Raw genomic sequence first — 18,756 nt, 5'->3', positions numbered from 1 at the left:
GGTCTCCCACGTAGGTGTGGGGCCCAGGCACTTGGACTGTCCCCCACTGCCTTACCAGGTGCATTAGCAGGGAGCGGGATCAGAAGTAGAGCAGCCACGATGGGAACCGATGCCCTTACGGGATGCCAGTGTTGCAGGCAGCGGCTTTACTTGCCACGCCACAGCATAGGCCCCACACCAAAGGTGTAATTTTGCTGAAGTCTACTTCATTTTTTTCTTTTGTTGCCTTGTTTTTGGAGTTATAGCAAACTCTTACTCATTCAGTGTTACAGACGTTAGCTCCTGAATCAAAATGGATCAAAACTGGAACCTTCGGTTGTGTGTCTGTCGTAGCTAAGGGTCGACCGTCACCTCCAGGCGTGTGTTTGGAGACCTGGAATGAAAGGAGGAAGCGGTCCCTCACGAGTGTGGAGTGTGGGTGGACACTGGTGCTTGGGACCTCCCCAGTGATCCCCAGAGCGACCGTTCCCTGGCACGGGCTGTTGAGAGCTCCCTGTGCACCCTGCCCCCTTCCGTTCCTTCCTGACCCTGTCTGTCCACGAGGGGCGGCTGCTCAGGGTCTGGCCCAGCGCACCGCAGCGACCGGTTTTCTCTTGCAGTTACCTATGACTTTCTGGCCATGGAAGACGTGAATCGGGACAGGACCCAGGATGTTCTCTTCCTGTATAAGAGTGCCGACGGTGGGAGCCACGCCAACTGGTCCTGCACTGACGAAGGTGATGGGTTTTATCTGAAAAGCAGGGCTCTGTGAGTCATCCTGTCCCGCTGACAGGGTTCAGGGGGCAGCTGCTGGGGTCTGGGCACAGCTCAGCACTCTGGGAGCCATGCTAGGGGATCTCGGAGGGTGGGGTGCAGGGGGCAGCTGCTGGGGTCTGGGCACAGCTCAGCACTCTGGGAGCCGCGCTAGGGGATCTTGGAGGGTGGGGTGCAGGGGGCAGCTGCTGGGGTCTGGGCACAGCCCATCACTCTGGGAGCCGCGCTAGGAGATCTCGGAGGGTGGGGTGCAGGGGGCAGCTGCTGGGGTCTGGGCACAGCTCAGCACTCTGGGAGCCGCGCTAGGGGATCGCGGAGGGTGGGGTGCAGGGGGCAGCTGCTGGGGTCTGGGCACAGCTCAGCACTCTGGGAGCCGTGCTAGGGGATCGCGGAGGCAGAGCCGGCTCCCTTGCCCCCTCGGCTCCTGACCCTGTGGGGCGAGTGAGCGCCCCGCAGTCTGAGTTGGGGGAAGGGGCGGGGGGGCTGCGGCTGCACGCTGAGTGCCCCGTCTCCCTTCCAGGATCGTCTGCCTGTGCTTTTGTGGCTGCAGTGTCCGGGGCCAACGGCAGCATGCTGTGGGAGAGGCCTGTGGCCCCCGACGTGGCCCTCGCAGAGTGTGCCATTCCCCAGCGCACGGACAGCGAGGCCTCTTCTGCCTGCGTCCTTGTGGGCAGGCCTGGTACCTTCATCGCAGTCGATGTGTTCACAGGTGGGTCAGCGGGGAGGGGCTTCGCCCCCCAGGGTCAGGGCTGGGCTCCTGAGGGTGGTCCCTGGAGGGGGTGAGCACTCGGGTGACTCTCACCTGCAGTCCGGTGTCCTGTTACCAGCCAGGAAGTCTATACCTAGATTTGGAGGATATTAGCATTTCTCTTCCAAGCTGTAGGTTTTTGTTGTTGTTGTTATTTAAAGATTTATTTATTTATTTGAAAGGCAGAGTTACAGAAAAGGCAGAGAGAGAGCGAGCGAGCGAGCGAGCTTCCATCTGCTGGTTCACTGCCCACATGGCCGCAACAGCCGGAGCTGAGCCTGTCTGAAGCCAGGAGCTTCTTCCGGTGTCCCCTACAGGTGCAGCAGACCAAGCACTTGGGCCGTCTTCCACTGCCTTCCAGGCCATAGCAGAGAGCTGGATCGGGAGTGGAGCAGCCGGCACTGCAGGCAGCGGTATTGCCCACTACACCACAACACCCGCTCCCAAGCTGTGGTTTTAAGAATACAGAGTAAATAAAGAGCTGACTGGACATGCTTTACAGCCTGTCCCATCGGCCTTAGGAAGGGGCTGGGGGACTGGCACTGTGGCAGGCGGGTAAAGCTGCCGCCTGCGACTCAGCATCCCATGGGGCGCTGGGTCGAGTCTCAGCATCTCCACTTCCTTGTTTTGTATTTTATTTGAAAGGCAGAGTTGCAGAGAAAGAGAGAGAAAGAGGTCTTCTATCCGCTGGTTCATTCCCCAAATGGCCACAACAGCCAGAGCTGGGCCAATCCAAAGCCAGGAGCTAGGAGCTTCTTCCGCGTCTCTCATGCAGGTATAGGGGCCCAAGGACTTGGGCCATCCTCCTCTGTTTTCTGAGGCCATAGCAGAGAGCTGGGTTGGAAGAGGAGCACCTGGGACTAGAACCAGTGCCCATATGGGATGCCGGCACTGCAGGCGGTGGCTTTACCCTGCTACACCATAGTGCCGGCCCCCAGCTCCACTTCTGATCCAGTTCCCTGTGTTCCTGCAAATGGCCTAGAAAATTAGCAGTGGAGGATGGCTCACGCGTTTGGGTCCCTGCACCCATGTCGGAAACCTCGAAGAAGCTCTTAGCTCCTGGCTTTGGCCCAGTCCTGGCCATTGTGGCCATTTGGGTCGTGAACCAGGGGATAGAAGATCTCCGTAAGTCTGCCTTTCAAATAAATTAATAATTATTGAACAGAAAAGGGCGAGATAGCTAGGGGTGGCGCTTGCCCTGGTGATGAGGTTAATGTGTCTGCGTCTGGGGCTGACGCTCTGGCGTAGACGGTTAAGCTGCTGCCTGCGACACTGGCCTCTTGTGTCGGTGCAGTTCCAGTGCCGGCTGCTCTACTTCTGGTGTAGCTCCCTGCTACTGCACCTGGGAAAGCAACAGAAGACGACCCAGGTGCGTGGGCCCCTGTGCCTACCTGGGAGACCCAGATGAAGCGCCTGGCTTCTGGCTTCCATCTGGCCCAGCTGCAGTCGTTGTGGCCATTTGAAGAGTGAGCCAGCAGATAAAAGGTCTCTGTCTCTCCTCTCGCCTCTCTGTAACTCTGCCTGTCAAGTAAATAAAATAAATCTGTATTAAAAAAGACATCTGCAGGGGCTGGTGCCGTGGCTCACTTGGTTAATCCTCCACCTGTGGCACTGGCATCCCATATGGGTGCCGGTTCTAGTCCCGGTTGCCCCTCTTCCAGGCCAGCTCTCTGCTGTGGCCTGGGAGGGCAGTGGGGGATGGCCCAAGTGCTTGGGCCCTGCACCCCATGGGAGACCAGGAGAAGCACCTGGCCCCTGGCTTCGGATCAGCACAGTGCCGGCCGTAGCGGCCATTTGGGGAATGAACCAACAGGAGGAAGACCTTTCTCTCTGTCTCTCTCTCTGTCTATAACTCTACCTGTCAAATAAAAAAATAAAATATTAGCAAAAATAATCACACTAATAAAAAGACATCTGCATCCCACATCAGATCACCCCGGGCCTGGCTCCGACTCAGGCTTCTTGCCGGAGCACACCCTGGGAGGCAGTGGTGCGACGGAAGTCACTGGGCTCTGGCCACCGTGTGGGACACACGGCTCCCAGCTTCTGCGCCTGCTGGGGGCCGTCGTGAATAGTTGGCAAGTGCCCCAGAGAGTGGGACATGTCTCCCTCTTTCTCTCTTCTTCTCTCTCCTCCTCTGCCCCTCCCCTCCCGTTTGCCTCTCAAGTAAATAAAAACAATGTTTTAAAGAGGGAGTGTTTGGGCGAGCTCATGCCAGGATCTGTGGGTGACCTTCCTGGGGCTAAAGGCCCCCTCCTCCCAGGGCCGGGGAGTCAGTCCTAGCCTGGGCGTTCTAGGACAGACTCGAGCAAGCTGGTTGCCAGGAGTCATACGTGGCCAGCTGTGTGCCCACGGGCGTGTTGTGCGTCAGGCACACGTGCTTGGCCATGCTGCCGGGCCCCAGGACGGACGCCGCGACGTGACTGCCACGTGGCCGTGACGCCCCCGCAGCCCACGTGCCATGGCTGTGCTTGCTTGCAGGGGAGACGCTGTGGAGCCACCCGAGCGGCATCGGCAGCAACGCCTCCATCTTGAGGCCACTGCTCCGGGTGCCTGACGTCGATGGCGACGGGGCCCCGGACCTGCTGATCCTCGCCCAGGAGGGAACGGAGGTGCAGATGCGCACGGCCACCACTGCCCCCTGCCCTCCACTCGTGCCTTCCCAGGCAGAATCGGTCTGCCGGCGGGCGGGATGTGTCCAAGGCCCGCGTCCTGACCCCTCAGGCCCCACGTGCGGAGCGACGGCTCTGCCGGGGGGCTGACAGCACTCGCTGTTGGTGTGCCTGGTGGTGGTAGGGGTTGGGGTCCTGAGGGTCCCGCCCGGGGCTGTGTGGGCTGCTCTGGGGAGGCACAAAGCTCTGGCCCCAAACCCAGCAGGCCTGCGTCAGCAGCACGCCGGCTCCTCGTGGGGTCTGGGCCTGTCTCACTGCCTGCCTCCCTCATTGCAGGTGCACGGCTACATCTACTCGGGCAGCACTGGCCACCAGATCGGCGACAGAGGCAGCCTCGGGGTGGACGGAGGCAGCAGCCCCCTCCTGCACGTCACCAGGACGGGCGCGCACTACATCCTCCTCCCCTGCGGTGGGTCGTCCCGCCACGCCGGAGGGCTGGCTTCACGGCTAGGCGGCTGGTCTCAGAGAGGAGGCCGGCCCCCAGGGAAGCGACGCTGAGCAGGTCGGAGAGGCCTGCGGCTCTCGGCTGCCCCCCGTGACCCTGGTGGCTTGGGCCTTGTGTGTTTCGAACAGCAAACTCCCTCTGTGGCTGCTCTGTGAAGGGCCTCTACGAGAAGGTGGCTGGGAGAGAGGGCCCGTTTCAGAAGGACCCGCTCTGGGAGAGCCTGCTGGACACCACCACTCACAGGGTGCTGTCGCACAGGTTGGTCCGACCCCGCCCAGGCAGCACGCAGGCCGTCACCGCCGCGGGCGGCTCCAGGCCCTGGTCGTGGGCTGCCGTGAGACCGTCCTCAGCTCAGACACTGGCCAGCAGCCGCCCAGGCAGACCCGAGGAGAGAGCCTCCCGGCGGGCTGCCACCGGCTTGCGTGTATTTCACGTTGGAGAGCAGCAGTGTGGGGGTTGACTCGAGCCAGCGGGAAGGCCTGGGCCAGGCAGTGCCTTCCCGCTTGCTCGCCCGAGACCCGTCCCCTGAGGCTCTGTGCCGTCCCTCTCCCCTGTAGCGCTGGAGCTGTCCGCCACCTGATGAGCGTCCCCGGGAGAGCTGGCCAGGACGTGCTCCTCGTGGGATCCGAGGCCTGCGTGCTGCTGGACGGGCAGGAGCTCACAGCCCGGTGGACGCTTGGCGCGGCCCAGGTCCTGAGGTACGGGCTTCTGCAGGCGCCGTGCGCTGGCTGCAAACCTCGGAGCCCACGAGCCAGCACCCCAGGCTGCCGCGCTGCCCAGCAGGGAGGCTGCCCTGCGGAGGGGCCGTGTGCGCGTCTGCCGGAGCCCTCGCGCTTGTCCTTGTGCTCGCCCGCACCCTCGGCGCACAGTGGCCCACACAGACCCCCACTCCGCCCGCCCCGGGCCTCTGCTCACCTGGGCAACGGGGGCGGGTGCAGCCAGACCCAGCGGCACACGTGTGCCAGGCTTGTCCTTCCCTTCACAGAGACCCCTTGTGAGTTCGTTCTTATTCTCCTAGAAAACCCATCCTTGGCCACTATAAACCGGATGCCTTGGCCGTGGTCATCGAGAACGGAACTGGCATTGACAGACAGGTTGGCCGTGCCGTCTCCCCGCCCTGCGCTGCCCTGCCCGTGGGTTTGCACTGAGCTGCTCCCTCAGGGACCAGCTGCCTTCAGCGCTGGCACAGGCTGGGGTGCTTGTGGGCCCCCCACAGCGTCTCCTCCCTCCCTAGATCCTACTCCTAGACCTCAGCACAGGGAACACCCTCTGGAGCCAAGCTCTGCCAAGCCTCCCTGGGGGGCCGCCTTCCACAAGCCTGCCCACTGCAGACCACCGCTCCGCCTTCTTCTTCTGGGGCCTCCACGAGCCAGACAGCGCGAACGAGACGGTACGGCAGGGACCGCTCAGGACCCTCCTGTACCAGGTGCACCGGCCACCGACACCGAGGAGTCGGCCCGGCTCAGGCCTGAAGGCCGGGGGAAGCTGCCCTGGGGCCTTCTTGGGGCTGGATGCGTGAGGATCGGGAAGCAGCGCTGTTGGGCCTGTGGGGGGGGGGGTTGGGACAGAGCCCAGCGGGTGGCTCTCGAAGGCTCCAGGAAGGGTTGGGAGGGGCTGGGAGGAGGGTGTAGCGTTGGAGTCAGTGCTGTGGGGGACCCAGGCGGGGCTGCTGCACCAGAGCCTCCTCCGGGGGTGATGAGGGCCAGGGTGCCAGGGTGCCCCCAGGCACAGTGGGGCACCCGTCACTGGCTCTCACCGCAGGGGTCTGGAGCCAGCCGGCACAGTCTGTACATGTTCCACCCCACGCTGCCCCGTGTGCTGCTGGAGCTGGCCAACGTCTCTGCCAACATCGTCGCCTCTGATGGTGAGCGTGGCCCCGGCTGGGCGCCCCGCCAGTGGTCTGCCCTCGCCTCCTGCCAGGGGCCTGGGGGACCTGATGGCCGTGTCCCCACAGTGGTCCTGTTCGAGCCGAGCCGCCATGCTGCGTACGTCCTCCTGACGGGCCCAGCCAGCTCGGACAGGCCCGGCCTGGTGTCTGTGACCAAACACAAGGTGCGGGACCTCGTCCCGGGCAGCAGAGTGGTCCGGCTGGGGGAGGGTGGGCCGGACAGTGACCAGGCCGTCAAGGACCGGTTCTCCCAGCTGCGGTACCGGAGTGAAGCCTAGGGGGCGTCAGCTGGAGCTCGTAGGAGACACGGCTGCAGCCGCTGCCGGCCCTTCCCTCCGTCTGCTCGCCGACTCCTACGGCCTCCAGGGAGCCGGGACCTTGCGGGGCCCCGGAGGTGCGTGCCTGGGCGAGGGCTCTCGCTGCGTGCCCTGTTTGCCTCACTGTGGTGTCCCACGTCCACTTGGGGCAGAGCATGGCCCCTGGTGCCCTCACCTTCCTGGCTGCCCCTCAGGAAAGCGGCCAGGACCTGTGCTCCCCAAGTCTCCCTGCAGGAGCCCCCTCCTCTCCTCTGCACTGTCGCACGGGGTGGCCACGGGGTGGCTTGGGGCAGCTGCAGCCCTTCCAGCTTGGTGGGCGGACCCTGGGGCACCTGTGGCCTGGCCCAGGCAGAGCAGGGATCTGCCCCGGCCCGTGAGGCTGGCTGCTGCTGTGTCCTAAGGAACCGGCCCCCGGCCCTCGGTCCACACTGGAGCTGGGCGTCCTCACGAGGCCCCAGTGCCCCTGGCCTGGTGAGTGCCTCCCCCACCCCGGCGTCCACCTGACACGCCACTCACCTCTGTGCCTTGCTGCCCGAGGCCTCAGGGCAGCTGATGGCTCTGTGTGGCTCGGCGCCGCCCGGACAGCAGAGCACTCGCTTTGTAGCCAAAGCAGCCGTCACCACAGGAAACCAGAATAAACGACTTGCACTGTGTGAAAAGGCCGTGGTCAGCTGTGAGCTGGTGTGTGTCTCCCTGGCCCCAGGAGATGGATGCCTGTGTGCCGAGTCCTGACTGAAGCCAGCCTGCCAGCCCCGGGGTCAGGAGCTGGGCCAACCAGCCAGCCCCGGGGTCAGGAGCTGGGCCACCCCAGCCAGCCCCGGGGTCAGGAGCAGGGGCCACCCAGCCAGCCCCGGGGTCAGGAGCAGGGGCCACCCAGCCAGCCCCGGGGTCAGGAGCTGGGCCACCCCAGCCAGCCCCGGGGTCAGGAGCAGGGGCCACCCAGCCAGCCCCGGGGTCAGGAGCAGGGGCCACCCAGCCAGCCCCGGGGTCAGGAGCTGGGCCACCCAGCCAGCCCCGGGGTCAGGAGCAGGGCCACCCAGCCAGCCCCGGGGTCAGGAGCAGGGGTACCCCAGCCAGCCCCGGGGTCAGGAGCTGGGCCACCCCAGCCAGCCCCGGGGTCAGGAGCAGGGCCACCCAGCCAGCCCTGGGGTCAGGAGCTGGGCCACCCAGCCAGCCCCGGGGTCAGGAGCTGGACCACCCCAGCCAGCCCCGGGGTCAGGAGCAGGGGCCACCCAGCCAGCCCCGGGGTCAGGAGCAGGGGCCACCCAGCCAGCCCCGGGGTCAGGAGCTGGGCCACCCCAGCCAGCCCCGGGGTCAGGAGCAGGGGCACCCCAGCCAGTCCCGGGGTCAGGAGCTGGACCACCCCAGCCAGACCTGTGTGGTCAGGAGCTGGGCCACAGCCTTCTCAGCAGAGCCTGCAGGGGTCTTACCCCGAGGCCTCCAGCCCCACGAGAGTGCATGCACCCCTGGGTGCCAGGGTGTGGCCTCCATGCCCCACATCCTCGGTGGGCAGGCAGTGGGAGGGCGGGGGTGAGCTCTGACCGCCACCCAGCAGGAGGCAGCTTGGCACCGCCTCAGTGGTGGGCGGCTCGGGCGCTGTTGGCGGAGCCGCAGGAGTTCCCAGGCCGCAGCCGCCCAGGTCCTAGGAAGCAGAAGTCCACTGTCGCTGAAGATGAGGCTCCTCACACACAGCCTGGACACGGGATGCAGTCACCTGCCGGCCACTGGGGACAAGCAGCCTTGCCCCACGGGCAGTGCTGGGGGCCCTGGTCCAGGTGTCCCCGAAGCCCTTCCTCCCTCTTGGGTCCTGGCATCCTCTGGCTGGGGGCCTCTCCTCCCAGCGTCCTCTCTTGGGTCCAGGCATCCTCTGGCTGGGGCCCTCCTCCCAGCGTCCTCTCTTGGGTCCAGGCATCCTCTGGCTGGGGCCCTCCTCCCAGCGTCCTCTCTTGGGTCCTGGCATCCTCTGGCTGGGGCCCTCCTCCCAGCGTCCTCTCTTGGGTCCTGGCATCCTCTGGCTGGGGCCCTCCTCCCAGCGTCCTCTCTTGGGTCCAGGCATCCTCTGGCTGGGGGCCTCCTCCCAGCGTCCTCTCTTGGGTCCAGGCATCCTCTGGCTGGGGCCCTCCTCCCAGCGTCCTCTCTTGGGTCCAGGCATCCTCTGGCTGGGGCCCCTCCTCCCTGTGTCCTCCCTCTTGGGTCCAGGCATCCTCTGGCTGGGGCCCTCCTCCCAGTGTCCTCCCTTGGGTCCAGGCATCCTCTGGCTGGGGGCCTCTCCTCCCAGAGTCCTCTCTTGGGTCCAGGCATCCTCTGGCTGGGGCCTCCTCCCAGTGTCCTCTCTTGGGTCCAGGCATCCTCTGGCTGGGGCCCCTCCTCCCAGTGTCCTCTCTTGGGTCCAGGCATCCTCTGGCTGGGGCCCCTCCTCCCTGTGGTCCAGCAGCGCGTGGTGCCCCCAGCTGTCTTTCCCAGGACCATGTTCCCCCAGTCCACAGCCCAGGAGGGCTGGGTCACTCACACACGGGACCTTCCCTGGAGGCTCTCACACGTGGCCCACCACAAGAGTGCACACGCACACACGTCTCACGTCCACGCCCCAAGCAGGGCCCACACAGGACGAGGGCCTGAGCATCCTTTATTTATATGCTGGAAGCTGCGCCGGTCAGCTGCACAGGAGCTGTGCGCGCCTGCACCGCGTCTGGGGAAGGGATGGGCCAGACCTGGGCCCTGCCACACTGGCCGAGCTCCACCTGCCGAGTTGGAGGGGCGGTGACGCAGTCACCGTGCGCGAATCGGGCAGAGGAGCCCCGGCCTACACCCGTGGACGTGTGCAGCGACGTCCAGGTGAGGCGGGTGCTTGCTGGCCAGCGCGACGCAGCCCGGACCGGCTCCCCAGGATCGCGGCAGGGAGGGAGCTGCTGTGGGAGCCGCGTTTCCGTGTCATGTGACAGACACTTGCAGGGATTTGCTGGCAGGTTCCCTGGATCTTGAGATGGGAGGGGCACCCAGAGCTGTCCTGCTCAGCCTGGCCTTGGCCGATGGCGCTCCATCCCTGGAGCAGTCCCTCTGGGTAGGGGAGGGTCTGCCCAGGAAGAGGAGGCAGCGGAGAGACTTGGGGTCCAAGTGAGGCAGCTGCAGGGACCCCGGCCCAAGAGGAGGCTGGGCGGCAGGGCCGGGAGGTGACCGGAAGTGAGGCCCTCCTAGTCCTCCCCGCCCCCCCCAGGGCCTGCGGTGGGGAGTGCGGGGCTGGGGCTGCAGTGCCGTGGCTTCCGCATGAACGGGAACACCCTGTGGAGGAGAAAGGGCGAGTGCTGGGTGCCCCCACACGCTTGCCCACTCCTGGGGCGGGCCGGGGCGGGGCCGGCCTGGGCTCACCGTCTCTTGGTCTCCACAGGCACCGTAGCCTCCGTCAGCAGGCCCTTGTACATGTCGGACTTGAGGAACCTCGGGTAGGAGTCCTGCACGAGACGGCGTCCAGCCCTTGACCTCCCCTCCTCTCTCAGAGGGTCCAGCCACCAGTCCCCAGTGGACGGGGTGCTGGAGGGCAGAGCTGGCACCCACCCAGCGGGGCAGGGCCTGCCGTCCACGCGTGCCAGACAGAGAAGGCGTTGCCAGCAAGGCCCCCGGAGGCGGCTGTGGCCCAGAGGTGAGGGCAAGGGGATGAAGCCAACTCAGAAGCGCCTGTGGTGCCAGCGGCTCCACTTGCAACCCAGCTCCCTGCTCGTGCCGGGGAGAGTGGGGAGGTGGCCCCAGTGCCTCCCCCGGCACGCACGGGGCAGGCCTGGCCCAGCCCTGGCTGAGGTGGGCGTGTGCGGAGCGAGACAGCAGATGAAACCTGCTCTCTCCCCCTCTTGCCTCTGCCTTTTAAATACAGACGTTTTTAAGACGGAGGAAAGCTACAATATTAAATAGAGGAGTCGGTGACCACAACTGCTTATTTGTTTGTAAAAGAAGTGTTCAGTTGTTGGGCTGGGTGGGGAGTGGGCTGGGGAGGCCACGCCACACAGGGGCGCCGCCCCAGGAGGCCGCAGCCGATGGCCAGCAGCTGGGCCCCTGCCACTCACGTGGCAGACGCGATGGAGCTCCCGGCTCCTGGCTTCAGCCTGGCCCAGCCCTGGCTGCTGCAGGCGTCGGGGGACTGAACTAGAGGGCAGAAGAGCCCTTTGTCTGTCTGGCAAGTAAAATAAATAAAAACTTAACACCAACAGACAAGAAAGACGGCGTGACGCAGCCGGGCCGCTGGGCGGCGCCCTCCCCGCACTCAGCCGACAGGGCTCACCTTCATTTTTTTATTACTTATTTGACAGGCAGAGTTAGCCAGTGGGAGAAGTGAGAGACAGACAAAAAGGTCTTCCTTCCGTTGGTTCACCCCCCAAATGGCCTCCATGGCCGGCACTGCACCGACCCGAAGCCAGGAGCCAGGTGCTTCTCCTGGTCTCCCATGGGGTGCAGGGCCCAAGCACCTGGGCCATCCTCCACTGCACTCCCGGGCCACAGCAGAGAGCTGGGCTGGAAGAGGCGCAGCCGGGACAGACCCTGGCGCCACGTGGGATGGCGAGAGAGCCACGGCGCCGGCCCCAGGGCTCACCTTCTTCATGAGCATGTAGATGTGCAGCTGTGCGTCGTCCAGCACGTAGCGGTGAGGCCGGCACAGCCCTGCCAGGGTGCGCTCCATGGTGCGGCTGTCGATGTTGACCCAGCGGGCAGCACCGGGGGCCAGGAACTGCCTGGGGCAGGGGGCGACGGTGGCAGAGGGATCGGGCTGGGCGGATCCAGCCCGCGGTCCGCCCGTTCCCAGCCTGCCGCACTCACTGGTACACGGCGTCCACCAGAGCCGGGACCTGGGCCTGCCCTCCGTAGCGCAGCTGCTCACAAGCCTCCCAGAAGCTGAGGTTCTCCGCTGGGGGCCGGGCACCAGTCAGGGCCGCCCGGGGCTGCGGTCCCTCTGCAGGGACCCGGGGGTGCTGGGGGAAGCCTGGGGGAGGGGACGGGGCGGCCGCCTCCCTTGGGAGGCCCAGAGCAGAGGGGGTGGAGGCTTCTCACCGCTGAACTCCTTCTCCAGAAAGTCCATGAAGTGCGCCCGCCCCACGGGGTCTTCCAGGAGCTCCTGGAAGCTGAAGCCCCAGCGCTCCACTCGGAGCCGCGTTGGGGTGGCCGCCCTGGGGGCACGGGCAAGGGTCGGCCTTCCTGCAGCTCTGCCCCCTCCCCAGGCAGGGCACCTCCCACAGCCCCCCACAGCCCTGGGCTCACGTGGGCGCGTTCACGGCCCAGTAGGTGTCGTCATCCGTGACCCAGGGGTTGCTGGGCAGGCACCCAGACAGGATGGGGTCGTGCGGCCCACGCTGGCTGCTGAACTTCAGGTACCTGGTCAGGTGATACCAGGGCTGGTGCCGAGCAGAGGGGGTCGGGCTCAGGCCTGGGCTCCCCAGCTGCCCCCTCACCCACTCACGCCTCCAGGCAGACGGAGGACTTCAGCCGGTTCCGACCCAGCGCCTTCCTGGCGTACTCGATCTAGGGCGCAAGCCCCGTGGGTCGGGGCCTGGGCAGGGCAGGGCAGGGCAGGGCAGGGCAGCCCCACCCCGCCCCGCCCCGCCCCCGCACCTACCTCCCATTTGTAGAAATCCAGGCTCTTGCACTGCAAGGGGACGGGGGGGGCTGTCAGAAGACGGCCACCCTCCCTAACCTGCAGCCCTGGGGTCCCCCTGGGCTCAGCCCTGGGGTCCCCCTGGGCTCAACCCTGGCCCCAGCTCAGCTCCCTGTCCTCCAGCGGGTCTGACTCTCCAGAGACCTCTGGGAACTCGGAGTCCGGAGCTTTCCAGAATGTTCCCAAAGGCTCTCAGAGTTGCCTTGACCTTTCCAGCTGGGAGTAGCAGCACCGTCCACGCATTTCTGTGCCTCCACAACACGGTTCTGGAGCTGCACCGCGTGTCACTTGGAGTCGGGCTGCAGGTGCCACGGCTGGCCAGCGGCCGCCGTCCTCCCCACGTTTACGGGAGTGAAGGTTGGCATTTGAAGCTAGCAGGACGTGAGGGGCGACCCTGGGCCTGGGAAAGGGCTCAGAGGGTGTCTGTCTGGGCTGGGTTTCTGTTGGTTTTCCAGAGGCCACTGGAGGCTCTGATGTGGGGTGGCTGGGGCCACGGTCCTTCAAGGCACAACCCCGCTCGTCACCCCCCAAGGCCCCGCCTTCCCCTGTCCGGGGCGAGAGAGGCACAGGAGTGGAGGGGGCCGGAGGACGGGCAGATGGCAAGACAGGTGGGTGGGTGACAGCCCCCACGCGTCCCCCTGAGGGTGCGCTGCGCCCACGGCCTCAGGGCAGGAAGGGGCGGGGAGTGGCAGGCGCCCCGGCGGGCGGTGCTCACCGTTTGCAGTCGGCTGGCGGCACAGGAGCCCCTCTCTGGACCCTGCTCCAGCACGTTAGGGACCCCCGGCTGCAGCAGGGAGATGAGGTGGGGGTGTGGCTGCTGCTGCACCCAGACTCCCCCACACTGAAGCAGGGACTGACCCCGCCCCGACCCCATCCCCTCCCCACTCGCTCCCCATCGCCACCACCAGAGGGCCCACACAGTAGGGGGGCTCAAGCCACCTCCCGTGACCACGGTTCTGGGGAGGCCCCAGCCAGGAAGCCCTGACCCGTTCCCCCTGTGGGCGGCTGCCCCCTCAGCCGCGACCTTGTGACCCCTGGGATCTGAGTCACACAGCAGAACCTCCTGTCACCGGCCAGAACCCTGGCTCAGAATGGGAGCAGCCAGCACCCCGGACACCTGTTGCCCTCAGGGGCTCACCGGCGGCCTGTTCACCAGCCAGTACGCCTGCTCCTGGCACGTGATGACCAGCCTGTCCCCTCTGCGACGCTGCTTCATGGCCCTGGGAGGAACAGGAGAGCTGGGGCCAGGTGGTGCTGGCTCCAGCGTCCCTCCTCTGGCCCAAGCCCGAGCCTGGGGTGTCCCGGGGCCACCAGGGAGCCCAGCTCGGCGCTCACCTCAGCTGCTCCCTGGCCTGCGTCACCACCAGGTCCCAGGCGTGGCTGATCTTCCACTGCAGCTGGTCATAGTGCTCCTGCCAGATACGGGGTGCACAGCCCTGGGGCGGGGCCCCGCCTCCCCGGAGCGGCTGCAGGGAGTGGGGGGGGGCGTCTGGGCCAGCTGGGCCTCGGGCCTCACCTTCTCGTGGTCCAGGAGGGCGCCCCGCCTCTGGATGCTCCTCTTGGCCAGGTAGATGGCTGCAAGGACGCACGTCAAGCCTCACCCTCCGGCCCTGCCCGTGCGGCCACTCTCCTGGGACCTTGTCCCTGCTTGCCCGGCCCCTCCTCACCATAGTCCAGCTCGGAGGCTGGCCACACGGTGCTTGCCCAGAAGTACGGCGTCTGGCATGGCGCAGGGAGAAGGGTGTCCAGGATCCCGGGGCCTCCCCACCTGTTGTCACCCCACCCGCCCAGCTCTCTGGGCAGGAGCCGTCCAGGGTGGGTGGGAAGGGGTGGGGATGCCTGGGGGCAGCCTGGGGCCTGGATGAGGTCAAGGAAAGCAGGAAGGGGCTCCCCCAGTGTGGGGGCCACACCCCGAAACGGGCAAGGCACTGGGGCCCCTTGGTGGGGTGAGGAGCTGAGGACCCTAAGAGGCTAGAGTTCTGGGCAGGTGTTGTCCTCTGTGGGGTTGGGCAGACGTTTCTCTCCAGGGGATGGACACTTGTGGCCCAGGCCTTTTGGGCAAGGGAGGGACGGTGGACCCCTGGCCTCGCGGGCTCCCACCTCAGCCAGCCAGGCCCTCCCGGCGCCCCCACCCATCAGGCCGCTGGTGGAAGCCACCCGCTCCCCCTAGCCTGACCTGGAACCTGTAGGGTGTCTCGTCGGGCCGGAGCGCGAGGCTGCGGGGGTCCCGCAGAGGGTACAAGTATCCGTGCCGCACCAGCAGCGCGCCCAGGTGCAGCGCCTCTGCAGAGGGCGCAGGGGACCGCCCGGTTGTAGGCCCCGCTGCCCCCTCCCGCGCACGCCCGCCCGGGGCCGCCCCTCACCGTCCTCCGAGACGCGGAACTTCTGGGTCAGCCACTGTACCACGTCGCCGCCTGAGCGCGAGACACGGGCGCGGGTGGGGGTGGGGCGAGGCGCCCCAGGCCCGCCCCAGCCCGGCCCGACCCCGGGCGGCGTCTCACCCGCCACGGCGTGGGGGATGACGGTGATGAGCAGGCGTTGGCTCCGCATCTTCACCCCTTCGTCGGGGTCCTGCATGCTCACGACCATGCGCTCCATCTGCGCCGAGCGCCCCGTGAGGGGCTGCCCCGGCCCCGCCCCGCCCCCACCCGGCCGAGAGCCCCGCGCGCCCGGGCCCCGGACCCCGGGCAGCGGCTTAGACCCGCGGAGCGCCGGGCCGCGGGGGTCCCGAGCCCGCCAGGGCAGCCAGGGCCGCGCGCGGCGCCCACCTTGTCCAGATTCGGCCTCTGCGCGCGGGCGCGCCCGCCGGCGGCCATGGTAGCGGCAGGTGGCGCAGTCCGGTCCCGCCCCGCGCCGGGTTAATCCTATGGCCACGCGCCAGCGACCCCGAGTGTCCCCCACGCACGGAGCCCTCAGAGCCGGGTTGTAGGGGTGGCTCTCCGAGGGTCGAGGGGTTGGTGGCGGAGGCTCACCTGGGGTGGGCTCCCCCTCCCCGGGTAGGGTCTTGGGGAGGGGCATTTGTTGACAGCCGCCTGGGGTGGAAAGAGTGGCCTGGGGCCCAGCTCAGATGTGGTCAGGGGTCACCGCCGCGGGTGTGGCACTGCTGTGACCGCTGTGGTGGGAGAGTGATAGGGCAGGGAAGATGGGGACGCCCATGGCCATCCCCTGCCGGCCGCAGAAATGCCTTCAGTGGAATGGGGGGGGGGCTGTGCGGGCGGGGCCCGCGAGGAGGCCAGGTGGAGGGGGTCATGGTGGTGGGGGTCATGCTGTTATGAGTGTGGGAGCTCTGGCGGGGGTGAGATGGCCAGACTGGCCGGTCTCGTCCCTGTGAGTCAAGAAGGATCTTCGGAATTAAGCTCCTGGCTCCGGGCCTTGCTGGGGTCCCCCAGGCTGAGCGCAGAGTGGGGGCTGGGCAGGCTGCCAGGCACCTTTGGCTAAGAGAGGGGGGCTTTCGCCAGCAGGGGAGCCCCGCACACCTCCCAGCCAGACTCACCAGCGGCCACCTCTACCTGGTGACCTGGGCAGGGAGCTGGTGCCAGGAGCCTACTAACGAGGCCATCTTCAAGTCCAGTGGGGACAGAGGGGCTGGAGGGGACCCTACCCCCCTGCCCCTTGCCCAGGGGAGCAGGCTGTCCTGGGCCTGGGCGTCCACCAGTAGCCTTTCCTTGGCGAAGGGGAGGCTGGGGCCAGCCTTAGGCAGCTTGCAAGCAGGTAAATGTCCAAGGGGACCTTACTGGGGGGGCCGGCTCTGTGTGAGTGACTGTGGGGACAGCTGTCCTCAGGCCTGGTGCCCAGGACCGGCCGCTCAGACAGGACAGGTTATGTCAAACCCTGCTGGCCCCAGAGCATGGGATGGGGCCAGGCTGGGGCTGCTCCTTTCTCAGGCCCTGCCCCCCTTGGGTCCCCCAGTGGCCAGGTGAGGTTGGGTGTCCAGGTTCGCTGCCGCCCAGCACTGCGGTGCAGGGTCTATTTGGCCTCACTGCCCTCCTCTTCCCAGAACAGGCCCTGGGAAACTGAAGAGACCCCCCCCCCCATGCGCACTCACACAGGGCCAACCCCCCAGGAAGCGTCTTGGTCGTGTGTCTGGCTTCTGTGAGCCGCTGGGGCTGTGGGGCCGGCCCAGGCTCTGGGAGCGCCGAGCGCGGGGCCCCAGGTGTGGCCTGCACCACCTGCTGATAATGAGAGCCCGGGGACGCGGTGCGGGGCGCGCACCTGCTCCGAACGGCGCCGCCCGCCCCGCCCAGAGGGCTTCCCGGGAGACCCTCAGCCTCTCGCCGGCGCCGTGGGGGTGGGGCGGCCGGAGCGGGTGCGGCCGGGCGACGGGGACCGTGACGGCAGCTGGTGTGGAGCCGCGGTCGGGCGCTCGGTGCGGGCAACGGGCGTGTCGCGGCGGGGACGGCCCGGTGCCAGCGCCGTGCGGGCGACACGCGCGTCTCTGCGGGGCTGCGCGGGGTCCGCGGAGCGGCTGGGGGCGCGCGGCGCGGGCGCGGCGCTGGGCGCGGGGGGCGCTGCCGGCCGGGATGAGCTCACCGCAGTCGCGCCGGGGCTGAGCGCCGAGCCGGGCGGCGGCTCCGCGGCGGGCCGGGCCGCGCGCCACCATGCTGGGCCTGGACGCGTGCGAGCTGGGGGCGCAGCTGCTGGAGCTGCTCCGGCTGGCGCTGTGCGCCCGAGGTGAGCTGCCGGGCTGGGCGGTCGGCCACGTGGGCGGGGGGCTAGGACCGGGGCGGGGGCCGTTCCCCCGCCACCCCCCGCGCGAGAACTTTGGGGGCGCGCGCGGGGCCCTCAGGCTGCGGATGGGGAAGGAAGCCAGCAGGGGCTGGGCCTGTCTGTGAGGCAGGGGCAGCAGGTTCCGGGGGGGCCCCTCTCCCCTAGGTGGGGCCCGTAAGGGCTGGAGGCAGTGGGCAGGCGCTGAGACATCCCTGCCTCCAGGGGGAAGGGGCTACAGGAGAGGGCGGGAGGGGGGCCCAGGTATGGAGGGAAGAGCTGGGGGGTGGGGAGCCCCCGGAGGCCGGTGTTGTGGGAGCTGGTCTTGGCCCCCCCCACCTCGGCCTTGGATGAGGCGCGCCAGGGACCGGGTGGCCTCGGGCTGGGCCGGGTCTCGGGTGGGGGCGGCAGTTTGGTGCTGGAATGCCAGGGTCAGCCGTGGGCAGCTGCTCACGCACCTTCCCTGACCGGCAGTCCTCCTGGCCGACAAGGAGGGTGGGCAGTCGAAGCCTGACGAGGCGCTGGAGGAGGGGGTGCTGGACGAGGCCGTGCCGGGCTACCAGGCCCCGCGCAGGAAGAGCCTGCTGGAGATTCTGCAGCTGGACCCGGGGGACGCCAGCCTGCTCACGTACAAGCGGGTGCTGCTGGGGCCCCCGCCGCCTGTCGTGGGTACGGTTCAGGCCCTGGCCGTGGCGGGAGGCGGCGGGGCGGGCGGGCGGGCGGGGCACCCTGCAGACCCCATCTCTCCCCAGACCCCAGCCTGCCCGACGTGCAGGTGATGAGGCTGACGCTGCTGTCCGAGCAGGCCCCGGCGCCCGTCACCATGGACCTCACAGGTGGGTCCTCCGCCGAGCCCCCAGGCCCCGGGCTCCGGGGTGGGGGCTGCCCCGGGTCTCACTGGCCGCCTCCCCTGGCAGGAAACCTGGCTGCGCTGAAGGACCAGGTGTTTGTGCTGAAGGAGGGCGTGGATTACAGAGTGAAGATCACCTTCAAGGTGAGGCAGCGGGGGCCGGGGCCGCGCTGGGGCCGCGCTGGGGCCGCCCCGGGGGCACCCCGGGGCTCCGGCTGAGCGGCTCTGCCCCCGCCCAGGTGAACAGGGAGATCGTCAGCGGCCTCAGGTGTGTGCATCACACCTACCGGCGCGGCCTGCGTGGTAAGGTGGCACAGCGGGGGCGGGGCGGGGGACGGACGCGGGCAGGGGGCGGCCCCTGACGCCCTCGCCCTCCCCCACCCCCAGTGGACAAGGCCGTCTGCATGGTGGGCAGTTACGGCCCCAGGGCCCAGGAGTACGAGTTTGTGACGGCCGTGGAGGAGGTGCCGCGGGGCCTGCTGGTGCGGGGCCCCTACATGGTCTCCTCGCTCTTCACGGATGACGACAGGACCAGACACCTGTCCTGGGAGTGGGGCCTGCTCATCTGCCGGGACTGGGCCGACTGAGCCCCCAGGCTGCCCCCCACCTCCTGCAGTTGCTGCACCGGGACCCCCCACCCCCGCCCTCTGTCCGTGGCCCTGCCCCCGCTGCCCCTTGGGCCTGCTGCTGTGCCCTGAACAGCCCTATTAAACGTTCCCCTGTCTCCGTGCCTTGGTGTCGCCT

At 67.6% G+C, this 18,756-nt stretch overlaps 3 protein-coding genes across 17 annotated transcripts in view; 2 read left to right on the top strand and 1 right to left on the bottom strand.

Moving 5' to 3' along the window:
- FAM234A (family with sequence similarity 234 member A) overlaps window positions 1-7,482 on the top strand; it is a 29,207-nt gene extending 21,725 nt beyond the window's left edge. For both annotated transcript variants that reach the window (XM_008253161.4, XM_051842130.2), the window contains exons 3-12: window positions 600-716; window positions 1,274-1,462; window positions 3,983-4,113; window positions 4,450-4,582; window positions 4,747-4,876; window positions 5,176-5,316; window positions 5,637-5,712; window positions 5,853-6,008; window positions 6,380-6,482; window positions 6,573-7,482. In XM_008253161.4, the coding sequence (XP_008251383.3) occupies window positions 600-716; window positions 1,274-1,462; window positions 3,983-4,113; window positions 4,450-4,582; window positions 4,747-4,876; window positions 5,176-5,316; window positions 5,637-5,712; window positions 5,853-6,008; window positions 6,380-6,482; window positions 6,573-6,784 (1,388 nt within the window). In that variant the 3' untranslated portion in view covers window positions 6,785-7,482. The remainder of the gene's footprint in view (window positions 1-599; window positions 717-1,273; window positions 1,463-3,982; window positions 4,114-4,449; window positions 4,583-4,746; window positions 4,877-5,175; window positions 5,317-5,636; window positions 5,713-5,852; window positions 6,009-6,379; window positions 6,483-6,572) is intronic.
- Window positions 7,483-9,431: 1,949 nt separating this feature from the next.
- On the bottom strand, window positions 9,432-16,503 carry RGS11 (regulator of G protein signaling 11). Of its 13 annotated transcripts, none has more exons than XM_051842128.2 (17): window positions 15,227-15,393; window positions 14,960-15,056; window positions 14,822-14,872; window positions 14,635-14,741; window positions 14,126-14,177; window positions 13,975-14,033; window positions 13,794-13,894; window positions 13,597-13,678; window positions 13,174-13,242; window positions 12,420-12,449; window positions 12,264-12,325; window positions 12,065-12,178; window positions 11,858-11,973; window positions 11,627-11,714; window positions 11,403-11,541; window positions 10,190-10,272; window positions 9,432-10,102 (listed from the first exon to the last, which is right to left on the bottom strand). In XM_051842128.2, exons 1-17 carry the CDS (start codon window positions 15,272-15,274, stop codon window positions 10,015-10,017), a joined length of 1,386 nt encoding a protein of 461 aa, XP_051698088.1. In that variant the 5' UTR covers window positions 15,275-15,393; the 3' UTR covers window positions 9,432-10,014. The 13 variants fall into 13 exon arrangements, 12 of the variants coding, with proteins under 12 accessions (XP_051698088.1, XP_051698089.1, XP_051698084.1 ...); XM_051842129.2 differs by having other exon boundaries at window positions 13,794-13,870; window positions 15,227-15,392; XM_051842124.2 differs by having other exon boundaries at window positions 13,794-14,033; window positions 15,227-16,503.
- A 354-nt stretch (window positions 16,504-16,857) lies between these two features.
- ARHGDIG (Rho GDP dissociation inhibitor gamma) lies at window positions 16,858-18,743 on the top strand. Of its 2 annotated transcripts, none has more exons than XM_051842132.2 (6): window positions 16,858-17,129; window positions 17,637-17,831; window positions 17,915-17,998; window positions 18,080-18,156; window positions 18,252-18,280; window positions 18,400-18,743. In XM_051842132.2, exons 1-6 carry the CDS (start codon window positions 17,057-17,059, stop codon window positions 18,533-18,535), a joined length of 594 nt encoding a protein of 197 aa, XP_051698092.1. In that variant the 5' UTR covers window positions 16,858-17,056; the 3' UTR covers window positions 18,536-18,743. The 2 variants fall into 2 exon arrangements, with proteins under 2 accessions (XP_051698092.1, XP_051698091.1); XM_051842131.2 differs by having other exon boundaries at window positions 18,252-18,315.
- Window positions 18,744-18,756: the final 13 nt, after the last annotated feature.

The sequence above is a fragment of the Oryctolagus cuniculus genome, chromosome 19 (genome assembly GCF_964237555.1).
Source record: "Oryctolagus cuniculus chromosome 19, mOryCun1.1, whole genome shotgun sequence".
NCBI classification, from domain to species: Eukaryota; Metazoa; Chordata; class Mammalia; order Lagomorpha; family Leporidae; genus Oryctolagus; species Oryctolagus cuniculus.
The sequence above is the reverse complement of the archived record's forward strand: the minus strand, read 5'-3'. Positions and strand labels throughout refer to the sequence as shown.

Excerpts from the sequence above, each read along its gene's own strand:
- RGS11 (XM_051842124.2), bottom strand. The coding sequence starts at position 15,476 with ATGCCCCTCCCCAAGACCCTACCCGGGGAGGGGGAGCCCACCCCAGGT. Across the intron at positions 14,873-14,959 it reads CATCCCCCACGCCGTGGCGG|GCGGCGACGTGGTACAGTGG; the intron begins GTGAGACGCCGC and ends TCTCGCGCTCAG. Across the intron at positions 14,178-14,634 it reads AGACACCCTACAGGTTCCAG|ACGCCGTACTTCTGGGCAAG; the intron begins GTCAGGCTAGGG and ends GCGCCATGCCAG.
- ARHGDIG (XM_051842131.2), top strand. The coding sequence starts at position 17,057 with ATGCTGGGCCTGGACGCGTGCGAGCTGGGGGCGCAGCTGCTGGAGCTG. Across the intron at positions 17,999-18,079 it reads CGTCACCATGGACCTCACAG|GAAACCTGGCTGCGCTGAAG; the intron begins GTGGGTCCTCCG and ends CTCCCCTGGCAG. Across the intron at positions 18,157-18,251 it reads GAGTGAAGATCACCTTCAAG|GTGAACAGGGAGATCGTCAG; the intron begins GTGAGGCAGCGG and ends GCCCCCGCCCAG.